Raw genomic sequence first — 13,423 nt, 5'->3', positions numbered from 1 at the left:
GGGCCACCGTATCTGGATCACAGTCTGTGTGGCTCAGAAATAACATCTCCTCTTCGCTGACAATCAACACTGATGGACCTCAAATATGCATGCTTAGCCCAATGCTCTACTCCCTCTACACCCATGATTATGTGGCTAAGCAACTAGGCACAGCTCAAATGCCAACTCAACTGTTTTTCAGATGATGATGAAGAGGTGTACAGCAGCAAGATAGATCAGCTGGTTGAGTGGTGTCGCAGCAACAACCTTGTACTCAACATCAGTCAGTAAGACCAAGAAATGGATTGTGGTCTTCGGGAATGGGAAGTCGAGAGAACACACACCAGTCATTGTGGAGTCAGAAGTGGAAAGGGTGAGCAGATTCAATTTCCTGGGTATTAACATCTTTGAGGATCTATCCTGGGCCCAACACATTGAGACAATTGCAAAGAAGGCAAGACAGTGGCTATATTTCATCAGGAGTTTGAGGAGAATTAGTGTGTCACCAAAGACTCACAAATTTGTAGAAGTGTACCGTTGAGAGCATTCTAACCCTTTGCATCACCATCTAGTAAGAAGGGGCCACTTCACAGGATTAGAAAAAACTGCAGCAAGTTGTAAACTCTGCCAGCTCCATCATGGAACTACCATCCCCCTGCGTCCAAGGCATCTTCAAAAGGTTATGCATCCATTATTAAGGACCCGCATCACCCAGGACATGCCCTCTTCTTATTGCTACCATCAACCAGGAGGTAAAGGAGCCTGAAGACACACACTCAATGATTCAGGAAGTTTCTACCTCTCCACCAACAGATTTCTGAATGGACAATAAACTCACAAACACCACATAACTACTTTGTTTTCCTCTCTACTTATTTCTTTATATATGCTTATTATAATTTCTAGACTTTATTATTATGCCTTGCAATGTACTGCTGCTTCAAAACCCTAAACCTGTTAAAATGTCATTAGAAACGGGGATGGTGCCACAGGATTGGCGTATTGCTCATGTCGTTCCATTGTTTAAAAAGGGTTCGAAGAGTAAACCTAGCAATTACCGTCCTGTGAGTTTGACGTCAGTGGTGGGTAAATTAATGGAAAGTATTCTTAGAGATGGTATATATAATTATCTGGATAGACAGGGTCTGATTAGGAACAGTCAACATAGATTTGTGCATGGAAGGTCATGTTTGACAAATCTTATTGAATTTTTTGAAGAGGTTACTAGGAAGGTTGACGAGGGTAAAGCAGTGGATGTTGTCTATATGGACTTCAGTAAGGCCTTTAACAAGGTTCCACATGGAAGGTTAGTTAGGAAGGTTCAATCGTTAGGTATTAATATTAAAGTAGTAAAATGGATTCAGCAGTGGCTGGATGGGAGACGCCAGAGAGCAGTGGTGGATAACTGTTTGTCAGATTGGAGGCCAGTGTCTAGTGGTGTGCCTCAGGGATCTGAACTGGGTCTAATGTTGTTTGTCATATATATTAATGATCTGGATGATGGGGTGGTAAACTGGATTAATAATTATGCAGATGATACTAAGACAGATGGAGTTGTGGATAATGAAGTAGGTTTTCAAAGCCTGCACAGAAATTTAGGCCAGTTAGAAGAGTGGGCTGAAAGATGGCAGATGGAATTTAATGCTGATAAATGTGAGGTGATACATTTTGGTAGGACTAATCAAAATAGAACATACATGGTAAATGGTAGGGCATTGAAGAATGTTGTAGAACAGAGGGATCTAGGAATAATGGTGCATAGTTCCCTGAAGATGGAATCTCATGTGGATAGGATGGTGAAGAAAGCTTTTGATATGCTGGCCTTTATAAATCAGAGCATTGAGTATAGGAGTTGCGATGTAAAACATTACAAAAAAATTGTACAAGGCATTGGTACGGCCAAATTTGGAGTATTGTGTACAGTTCTGGTCACCGAATTATAGGAAAGATGTCAATAAAATTGGAAGAGAACAGAGAAGATTTACCAGAATGTTGCCTGGGTTTCATCACCTAAGTTACAGAGAAAGGTTGGACAAGTTGGGTCTTTATTCTTTGGAGCATAGAAGGTTGAGGAGGGCCTTGATAGAGGTATTTAAAATTATAAGGGGGATAGATAGAGTTGATGTGGATAGGCTTTTTCCATTCAAAGTGGGGGAAATTCAAACAAGAGGACATGAGTTGAGAGTTAAAGGGCAAAAGTTTAGGGGTAACATAAGGGGGAACTTCTTTACTCAGAGAGTGGTAGCTGTGTGGAACAAGCTTCCAGCAGAAGTGGTTGAGGCAGGTTTGATGTTGTCATTTAAAGTTAAATTGGATAGCTATATGGACAGGAAAGGAATAGAGGGTTATGAGCTGAGTGCAGGTCGGTGGGACTAGGTGAGAGTAAGCGTTCGGCACGGACTAGAAGGGCCAAGATGGCCTGTTTCCATGCTGTAATTGTTATATGGTTATATGTTAGCCTTACCATTTATTCTGAGAGGAACATGAAAACTCTGCATATTCAAGATTTCACTTTTGAAAGTTTCCCACTCACCAAGCACACCTTTGCCAGAAAAAAATCTATCCCAATCCACACTTGCCAGATCCTTTGATATCATCAAAATGGCCTTTCTCAAATTTAGAATCTCAACTCGAAAACAGACCTACCCTTCTCCATAGTTATTTTGAAATTAATGGAATTATGATCACTCATTCCAAAGAGGTCCCCTGCACACACACTGTCACTTCCATCATGTTCCCTCATAAAAGATCCAGTATTGCACTCTCCCTAGCTGGGACCCCTATATATTGATTCAGGAACCATTCCTGAAGACATTTAGCCCTTTCACAGTATGGGGTTCCTAGTAAGTATGTGTAAAGTTAAAATTACCTCCTCTCCCAACCTTGTGTTCTTTGCACCAGTCAGCAATCTCTCTACTAATTTGCTCCTCTAAATCCTGCTGACTATTGGGTGGTCTATAAGACATCCTCATTAAAATGTTCATCACTTTCTTATTCTTCAGTTCCACTAATATTCCTCCTGAATAAGTAGTGGAGCACTCCTTCAAACAGACTCATTCAGCTCCACTGTCACAAAGATCATTACAGAAAATCTGTCAACTATATGATTTTGGAAAAGTCATTTACAAATGATTAGATTTGAAGTTAAACATAATATACAGAAAAATTAAGAAAGGTTGGGAAAGCCAGTTGTGAATACAAAATGACTTAATCTGGATACGCAAACACGAGGAATTCTGCAGATGCTGGAAATTCAAGCAACACACATCAAAGTTTCTGGTGAACGCAGCAGGCCAGGCAGCATCTCTAGGAAGAGGTACAGTCGACGTTTCAGGCCGAGACCGTTCGTCAGGACTAAATGAAGAAAGAGATTTTAAATTTCTTACTAGCTCTTTCTTCAGTTAGTCCGGACGAAGGGTCTCAGCCTGAAACGTCGACTGTACCTCTTCCTAGAGATGCTGCCTGGCCTGCTGCGTTCACCTGCAACTTTGATGTGTGTTGCTCAATCTGGATACATTCTGTTCCCAGTACACCAGAAAAGGGAGAAGGTGCCTGTGCCAAGGCTGAAACCTTTCAAAGTAATTCTTCTCACCTGCATTGGATACAGGAAGGTTAGTGAACTGTTCAGAAGAACAAAGATGGATGATAAGAAAGATGGAGCTAGAGATGGCAAATTTCTGAGCATGAAAATGAGAACTCTGATAACGATACGTGTGTGTATAATTTGTGGCAACCAGCACTCACCTCCTCTTTCATACCAGTTTCTAGCAGCATCATTACACAAGCCTCAATTGGGAGAGCTATCTCACGACCACTACGCTTGAGGTGTTCTTCCAGAGCAGTTCCAAATGCAGGCTTCTCAGTCCACGTATCTGGCAGAAATCAATTAACTAATCAACAAACTAATGCATTCATCTCCACAAATAACTTTTTGCTGTAATGGTTCACTGATGTTAATCTTTAAAGTATTTGTTCAGTATATACATTGCTTGAATAAATAACTTAGAAACCATAAAAACATTACAGCACAGAAACAGGCCTTTTGGCCCTTCTTGGCTGTGCCGAACTATTTTCTGCCTGGTCCCACTGACCTGCACCTGGACCATATCTCTCCATACACCTCTCATCCATGTACCTGTTCAAGTTTTTCTTAAATGTTAAAAATGAGCCCGCATTTATCACTTTATCTGGCAGCTCATTCCACACTCCCACCACTCTCTGTGTGGAGAAGCCCCCCCTAATGTTCCCTTTACACTTTTTCCCCTTCACCCTTAACCCATGTCCTCTGGTTTTTTTTCTCCTCTTGCCTCAGTGGAAAAAGCCTGCTTGCATTCACTCTATCTATACCCATCATAATTTTATATACCTCTATCAAATCTCCCCTCACTCTTCAATGCTCCAGGGAATAAAGTCCTAACCTATTCCACCTTTCTCTGTAACTCAGTTTCTCAAGTCCTGGCAACATCCTTGTAAACCTTCTCTGCACTCTTTCAACCTTATTAATATCCTTCCTGTAATTTGGTGACCAAAACTGAACACAATACTCCAGATTCGGCCTCACCAATGCCTTATACGACCTCAACATAACATTCCAGCTCTTATACTCAATACTTTGATTAGTAAAGGCCAATGTACCAAAAGCTCTCTTTACAACCCTATCTACCTGTGACGCCACTTTTAGGGAATTTTGTATCTGTATTCCCAGATCCCTCTGTTCTACTGCACTCCTCAGTGCCCTACCCTTTACCTTGTATGTTCTACCTTGGCTTGTCCTTCTAAAGTACACTTGTCTGTATTAAACTCCATCTGCCATTTTTCAGCCCATTTTTCCAGCCGGTCAAAATCCTTCTGCAAGCTTTGAAAACCTTCCTCACTGTCCACTACTCCTCCAATCTTTGTATCATCAGCAAATTTGCTGATCCAATTTACCACATTACCATCCAGATCATTGATACAGATGACAAATAACAATGAACCCAGCACTGATCCCTGTGGCACACCACTAGTCACAGGCCTCCACTCAGAGAAGCAATCCTCCACTACCACTCTCTGGCTTCTCCCACTGAGCCAATGTCTAACCCAATTTACTATCTCACCATGTATACCTAGCGACTGAATCTTCCTAACTAACCTCCCATGCGGGACCTTGTCAATGGCCTTACTGAAGTCCATATAGACAACATCCACTTCCTTCCCTCCATCCACTTTCCTGGTAACCTCCTCGAAAAACTCTAATAGATTTGTTAAACATGACCTACCACGCACAAAGCCACGGTGACTCTCCCTAATAAGTCCCTGTCTATCCAAATACTTGTAGATCCTATCTCTTAGTACTCCTTTCAATAATTTACGCACTACTGATGTCAAACTTACCGGCCTATAATTTCCCGGATTACTTTTTGAGCCTTTTTTAAACAAGGGAAAATACAAAGTATTTCCAATGACAGTTTAAAGTCTATTTATAGTTATTAAATCTATCAACATACATGAGTGTTTCAGATAATCCACCATTAAATCAAATGGTGGTTTGATTCATACATTCATACATTTCATTCATCAATTCAGAAAATTCATACATCAGCAGAAAAAATGCACAGCTGGAAAACAAAAAAATTAAGAAAACTATAGAATAGGGACTCATCCAAAGGTTAATAAGAAATGAAGAAGCTGATGAAATGCTGCTGTACTGCACCTTGCTGGGTCTGGACCGTAGGAAGGACTCGCTCTAAGACTGCTAGTGATTTTCTATGGTAATCTGCTTGTGCTTCTAATAACTGAGAACAAAGACCACATTGTCAACAAAAATTCCATTAGCTTCATGCCGACAGAAGTATTAATCTCAAGTCGATCAAATGCAACTCCATCATATTGTAACAAAAATGTCAATTTAAATGAATGAGGCAAAGAACTAAATACTTATGAAGAGTCAGTGTCATCACTTACCATTACCAAATACCTTGCATAATCACCTTCTTTAGAAATAAAGTTGTACATATCAGCTGCAAGTTGATCCTGTGGACAGAGAGATTTCTTTACTGCATTCAAATCACAGCTTCCAAGACAACAGAATAAAAGAAAGGAAAATAGACTAGCAATACTAAACTACCAGTGTTGGCGTGTGGCCAAGTAGTTAAGGCGTTCATCTACTGATCTGAAGGTTGCTAGTTCGAGCCTTGGCTGAGGCAGCGTGTTGTGTCCTTGAGCAAGGCACTTAACCACACACTGCTCTGCGACGACACCGGTGCCAAGCTGTATGGGTCCTAATGCCCTTCCCTTAAACAACATCGGTGGCGTGGAGAGGGGAGACTTACAGCATGGGCAACTGCTGGTCTTCCATACAACCTTGCCCAGGCCTGCGCCCTGGAAACTTTCCAAGGCGCAAATCCATGGTCTCATGAGACTAACAGATGCCAATGATGAAATGACTAAACTACGTGTTGATAAAATAGAAAGATAGAATATTCAGTTTAGCCTGACTGTTGCTTTATTTTTGAGAACAACTATCTGAAATGTTCACAAAAACAACAATCAGTATAGATGAAGGTGATTGCTGAGCCCACCCAGTTCTGCTTGAGGTAGACAAGCTGCTCTCAGCAGGTGAGCTATTTTGGTGCCTCATTTCATCAACATTTCAGATTTTTTCTCAGGTTGCTGGGTTTTCTGGATGTTTAACCTTACAATGACAACTGGCACAGGCAAAAGTTAGTGTACTTTCCTGCAGCGTGAATAAGATGTTTGAGCACTTGCACTGACTGAGTCTGTACACACTCCATTATTACCACCCTCATCCATACCCTATATGACCACACTTACCTCTAAGTCTACAGTCTCTCTGCAACACCCACAGCTCTACAAGCCACCCATTATGAACTTTACCAGCTCTCTCTGTGGCAACATTTACTGTCGGAGAACCCGTCAATCAGGCTTGCACCTGTGTGGCATCCTATACAGAGACAACCTGCCCACTGGTTTTACTGGAGTCAAAACTGTTCTAGTTTTTCTAATGTCACAACCAGAAGGCCCACCATCCACACACACATCTAAACAACCTCTGCTGCGAAAGCACACCTCAGTAATTCTTGGACATTTCCCCCCGATACTTGTATCAGGATAAAGGTTTCTCAAGCTCAGGCAGTATCCATTCACTCCCAAAAATAGTTAAAGGGAAGCTGGCTCCGACATGAAAGCAACATTCAGGGTGAGCTGGCAGGTTGGGGAATTGTATTAAAAGTGTATCAATATTGGACAGACAATTGCTAACACGTAAAGAAACTACTTGCAAAAAAAACCCTGAAGAACAGAAACCGAAGAGAAACGATTCATTGGTCCAACTATTAAATCAAGCGAATTGTGAGAGATTGCAGTGGTCTGAGGACTGCGAGCTCAGTAAAGGAAAATTAAGAAACTGATAAAGAAAAGGAAGGTAGAATAACATACCATTCTCCATAACTTCTATTACTTCCAAAGGGATCCACCACCAAGCATATCTTACCACCCGGCCCCCCCACCACTCTGATTTCTGCAGGAATGCTTCTTCTGTGATTCACTTGTCCATTCGTCCCTCCCAGCACATCCCTGCAAGCAGCTAAAGTGCTTCACCTCCATTCAGGGCCCCAAACAATCTTTTCAGATGAGGCCACACTTCATCCGCCAATCTGCTGGGGTCATCTATTGTGTTCAGTGTGCCTGCTCTATATTGGTGAAACCTGTTGAAAATTGAGCACACTGCTCCATATGCTAAAAGCAGAACTTCCCAGTGGCCAAATGCTTCAATTTCATTTCCCATTCCCATTCTGACATATTGGTCCATGACCTCCTGTTGTGCCAAGAAAAGGCCACCCTCAGGATGGAGGAGGAACACTTTACATTCTGGCTGGATAGCCTCCAACCTGATGGTATGTATATCAATTTCTCCTTCCAGTAAAAAAGAAATTCCATCCTGCCCTCCGCTCTTCTTCTATTCCCCACTCCGGCCTCTTACCTTCTTCTATGGTCCTTTCCTATCAGATTTCTTCTTCTCCAGCACTTTACCTTTCATACCCACCTGGTTTCACCTATCACCTTCTAGTTAACCCCCTTCCCCTCTCCCCACCTTTTTATTCTGGCATCTCCTTCCTTCCTTTCCAGCCCTGATGAAGGGTTTTGGCCTGAAACTTCAACTGTTTATTCATTTTCATAGATGCTGCCTGACTTGCTGGGTCCTATCAGCATCTTGTGTGTGTTATTCCAGTCGAAAGAGTAGACTGGCAAGAAATAAAGACAAAATATAAGTTTTATAGCTGTCAAAAGCACAGGTAAATGTAGACTCCTTACAGGCAGAGACATTAGAATTTAGCATATAAAATAAGGAATACGGCAAAAATTAAAATACTGTATGTCCACAAGAGAACTAAGGGTACAGCAGGAATGAAGAACTGAAGGAATTACTACTAATAAAAGTACAAGTAGTCAGCATAGTAGCACAGCAACTGGTCACAGCCTCAGTGACTTGGATTTGATCCCAACTTTGGATGCTATCTGTGTAGGAGTTTGCACATTCTTTACCTGATCATGTGGGTCTCCCACAGGGTCTCGATTAACTAATTCACTACTTTAAACTACCCCTTATGTAGGTTGATGGCAGGAGAACTGTTGAGAGTTGAAGAGGTTGTGAAAGGAAGATAATGGTTATTAGTGAGACAACATTGTTTTGGTGGGCCGAAGGGCCTGTTTCTGTGCTCCATACCTCTAAATTGGTGAAAATGAAAACCAATAAGGGAACCAGTGGATGCATTTTAATTTTCTAAAGGCTTTCAATAAGGTGCCACACAGGAAGATGGTCAACAACAGTGGTCCCCAACCACCAGGCTGCGGACCAGTACCGGGCCGCAAAAGCATGTGCTACCGGGCCGTGAGGAAATGATATGATTTAGCGATATGAAATGATATGAGTCAGCTGCACCTTTCCTCATTCCCTGTCACGCCCACTGTTGGAACTGAACACACACGAGGTCATTACCCACGCGTCATCCATGTCAGCGTGGGAAGAAGATCAACTCCTCGAGCTTGCAAACGACGATAGGCTGAAAAGTATGTCTGACATAACACCTCTGCCGGCATTCTCGATCAAAGTCAAGGCTGAATATCCTGAGATGGCCACGAAAGCACTGAAAACGTTGCTTCCATTTCCAACATCATAACTCTGCAAAGTGGGCTTTTCCACAATGAATGCAACGAGAACTAAATTGCGGGATAGACCGGTCACAAGGAACCCCCTTCGAGTATCGCTGTCTTCCATCATCCCTCGATGGGACTGTCTTGTTGCAAGGAAACAAGCCCAGGGCTCCCACTGAATCCGCGATATTGGTATGTTGCAATGATTTTATATGTTCATACGGGGAAAATATGCACTGTGTTTAATATTAAATTCAATAGATAAACCCTTTTAGAAACGAAATTGAGTGTATTAGCCACTTATAAGTGACTTAGTTGACTTATCACCTATATTCCAGTCCGCAAGAATATTGTCAATATTAAACCGGTCCGCGGTGCGAAAAAGGTTGGGGACCCCTGGTCAACAAGATTTGAGCACATTTAATATATAGACAGAAAGCAAAATGCAGGAATAAACACATGTAGGAAATAAACAAATGTATGAATAAGCTGCCTGTAAGGAATAAACTAATCCTCATAGAGGGATCAGAAGTGGAGAGAGTCAGTAGTTTCAAGTTCCTGTGTGTCAAGATCTCTGAGGACCTAACCTGGACACAACGTATTGAAGAAGGCTATAAAGAAGGCAAGACAGCAGGAGTTTGAGTAGACTTGGTTTGCCAACAAAAACACTCAGAAATTTCTACAATGTACCACGGAGAGCATTCTGACTGGTTACATCACCGTCTGGTATGGGAGGGGAGCTACTGCACAAGATTGAAATAAGTTGCAAAAACTTATAAAATTAGTCAGCTCCATCATGGGTACCAGCCGCCGCAGTATCCAAGACATCTTCAAGAAGCGATGCCTTAGAAAGGTGGGGTCCATCATTAAGGACCCCCAGCACCCAGGACATGCCCTCTTCATATTGTTACCATCTGGAAGGAGGTACAGAAGCCTGAAGGCACACACTTGGCGATTCAGAAACAGCTTCTCCCCACCTCTGTCATTTGATTCCTAAATGGACATTGAACCCATGAACACTACCTACTTATTTTATTTCTGTTATTTTGCACTACTTATTTTAAATTAACTATTTAATAGAGATACAGATACTTAATGTAACTTAGTGTTCCCTCCATATTTATTTATCATGTATTTCATTGTGGTGCTGCTGTAAAATTAACAAATTTTGCAATATACGCTGGTGATATTAAATCTAATTTTGATGCTCTCCAAGTTGGCACACTGCAGCTGCTGAAGTAATGTAAGGTTAGTTAGTTTGTGGGCCTCAAGGAGATACCTTTGGTGAATATTTTGAATTCTCTATTCAGGAAGGCTATGAATGATTAGTCACTGACTGCATTCCAGACTGAGAGTTTGGGATATTAGAGGAACAAACAAATAGAAACTGCAATAAAATGGACCCAGGTGAAAAGAACTGACAGGCAAGTTCAAAGGGATGGATGGGCAACTCTTACATTCTCATGTTTAACCCAAAATCCAGTCCTTTCTTTTGCTGGAGAGAGAATGGTAGAAGCAGAGTCACTAACACCATTGTCACTAACATAAACAAGAGGTGTCAAGATAAGCACTTGAATTACCTTGGAACTGAAGACTACAGGCCAAGTGCTGAGTAATGACACTAAATTACTCAGGGTCTCACTCCACATCAGCTTCAATCCCAATGACACATCTCTTATTGCTCCAATGCAACTGGTAGCAGATGGCACACCTCTATATTTGACCTTTAAGTTCTATCTAACCTACAATTTGCTATTCAGTTTACACCTGTAGCCAAAATCCCTACGTTCATTGAAAGGTGTGGTCGGGCTCCACAGCTGATAGCACTTTTAAGAGGCATCATCTCTTTTCTGATATTTTCGGACTCTGGACTCAGGTCAAGGTAAACTTGTAACTTGTCCAAACCAAACTGGTATTGAAATCTGGTATTGAAAATCACAGGGACCACAATTTAGAAGACAGATGAGAAAATGGGGGGAAAGCAATGCAATTATTTTATTATTCAGATTTGTAACCCCGAGATATATATCACTCCTCAAGTTTGTCAGATCCAAGGGAGGTAGTGGGGATAAGCTTCCACTACCTATTATATGTGCCCAATGGCATGCGTCTCAAATAGCCTCTGACAACTAAGTCCAGCTCCTGGCCTTCATGTGTGGTTTACCTACTAAGCCCAGTGGAACGCTTCTACTGACAGAAGGGGTAAGGACAGGTTACTGGCGCCTTAAAACTAGTTGCTTTGGTCAGACATGGTTGGCAGCTCCTCGAGAAGAAGGAGAACTCTGATCTCAAACCTGCGTTGTAGCTATACCCACTCATGAGGAAGGCTTCGGGAAAAAACTCAGAGGAAAAATCTGGAGCTGGAGTCCTTAAGGCAGTCTTACTTTGAGTTCAATGCTGACTGGCAACTCCTGTAATTCCATCGGTACCAAACTGTATTGGTCTCTGCTGTTCCTTTAGATTCGCAAGCTGCACGCAGCGTGCTCTCCAGTTATTATGCCGCTATCTAACAATACTGTGCGAGTGCCCATGATAGAAGGCAAAGGTACTCCAGCTTAAAGTGGTTGATCACCATTATCTTCTCAAAGCAAAAGGCTCCAAATGCTGATCATTAAGGCTCAAAACAAAATGTCCTCAATTAATTCTTAAATAATCACCACCGACAATCTATGAATATGAAAGAATGAAAAGATCATGCAAAAACCCAGAATTTTCTGTAATGAAAGTAACTTAAAACCTGAGAATTGATGTAAGCCTGTTAAATCAGAAGGAACTAAATAGACTGGGCACAGACGCCAATCAAACATAGGCAGTTGTATATAATGCCAAACTGGACTCACAGCAGGCAGTGATCATCAAAATGCACACTTTGGCTTCCAAATTTAGACTGCAATTGAAACCTACCTTGCACAATTCCACTTTATTTCCAGCTTCATCCATTTCTTCCCGGAGGGAATCAACCTTTGCTGCTACTGCCTGGAAATTAGCTCCTGAAAAAGCGGTCTTGTGTGCTTGATTATACCTGAAATAAACCACGCAATGCACTTAAATTCTAAATTACTCACTTCAAGTTCCAAACACAAACCAGGCTCCATATTGAGCAAGTCACAACAATCCTTTGGCTAAATTCAATCAACTATATGCCCTGCTTCATCCCCTGATGCAAACATATAACCAGATCCCTAAAGCCCAAATGAAATACAATGTTTTTCACCATTTACAAATTTCCTCAAAGATAACGTTTCATAGAAATAAGCCTCCATTTGGTTTGATAATCATAATATTGTAACAGTGATATTGAACTTCAGTTACTGATGGGCATATTCACTCGTATGAACAAAATCAGAGAACCAAATGCATGCAATAAAGACTGGTGTAGGAGAAGTGGGTTTGAATTCCCGAGACATTCGCAACAATACTGGAGAAGGAAGGAGCTGTTCTGAAGGAATGAACTCAACAGAACCACGCCAGCACCAGAGACCTAAAGAATAACATAACTATGGCTGTGGATCGAGCTTTAAACTAAATACTTGGAGGTGGGTTCAACACTTTGGAAAAGTAAGGATAAAGTAAAATGGAAGGAGAGTACAGGAGAGATTAAAAATGATAAAAAGATATAAAAAAAAGAGATCATTTAACTTCCAGTAACATAGAGGCAAATGGAAAAGGGTGAAGCAAGCAGGATTGAAGGTGTTATATTTGACTATACAAGAGTGTATGAAATAAAGTACAAACCCCATTTCCAGAAAAGTTGGGATATTTTCCAAAATGCAATAAAAACAAAAATCTGTGATATGTTAATTCACGTGAACCTTTATTTAACTGACAAAAGTACAAAGAAAAGATTTTCAATAGTTTTACTGACCAACTTAATTGTATTTTGTAAACATACACAAATTTATAATTTGATGGCTGCAACACACTGAACAAAAGTTGGGACAGAGGCATGATTACCACTGTGTTACATCACCTTTCCTTTTAATAACACTTTTTAATCATTTTGGAACTGAGGATACTAATTGTAGTAGATTTGCAATCGGAAATTTTGTCCATTCTTGCTTGATATAAGACTTCAGCTGCTCAACAGTCCGTGGTCTCCGTTGTCTGATTCTCCTCTTCATGATGCGGCATACACTTTCAATAGGAGATAGATCTGGACTGGCAGCAGGCCAGTCAAGCACATGCACTCTGTGTCTACAAAGCCACGCTGTTGTAGCCCGTGCAGAATGTGGTCTGGTATTGTCCTGCTGAAATAAGCATGGACGTCCCGGGAAGAGACGTTGCCTTGACG

At 41.4% G+C, this 13,423-nt stretch overlaps 1 protein-coding gene across 4 annotated transcripts in view; it reads right to left on the bottom strand.

Moving 5' to 3' along the window:
- Positions 1-13,423, bottom strand: part of arhgap17a (Rho GTPase activating protein 17a) — a 187,307-nt gene that overhangs the window by 60,263 nt on the left and 113,621 nt on the right. For all 4 annotated transcript variants that reach the window (XM_072268334.1, XM_072268331.1, XM_072268332.1 and 1 more), the window contains exons 7-10: positions 12,037-12,154; positions 5,923-5,991; positions 5,672-5,753; positions 3,724-3,851 (exon numbers count right to left, since the gene is read on the bottom strand). In XM_072268334.1, coding sequence (XP_072124435.1) covers positions 3,724-3,851; positions 5,672-5,753; positions 5,923-5,991; positions 12,037-12,154 — 397 coding nt within the window. The remainder of the gene's footprint in view (positions 1-3,723; positions 3,852-5,671; positions 5,754-5,922; positions 5,992-12,036; positions 12,155-13,423) is intronic.

This window comes from Mobula birostris, chromosome 9, assembly GCF_030028105.1.
Source record: "Mobula birostris isolate sMobBir1 chromosome 9, sMobBir1.hap1, whole genome shotgun sequence".
Classification (NCBI taxonomy): domain Eukaryota; kingdom Metazoa; phylum Chordata; class Chondrichthyes; order Myliobatiformes; family Myliobatidae; genus Mobula; species Mobula birostris.
Note: the sequence above shows the minus strand (reverse complement) of the source record. Positions and strands in the feature narration are given on the sequence as shown.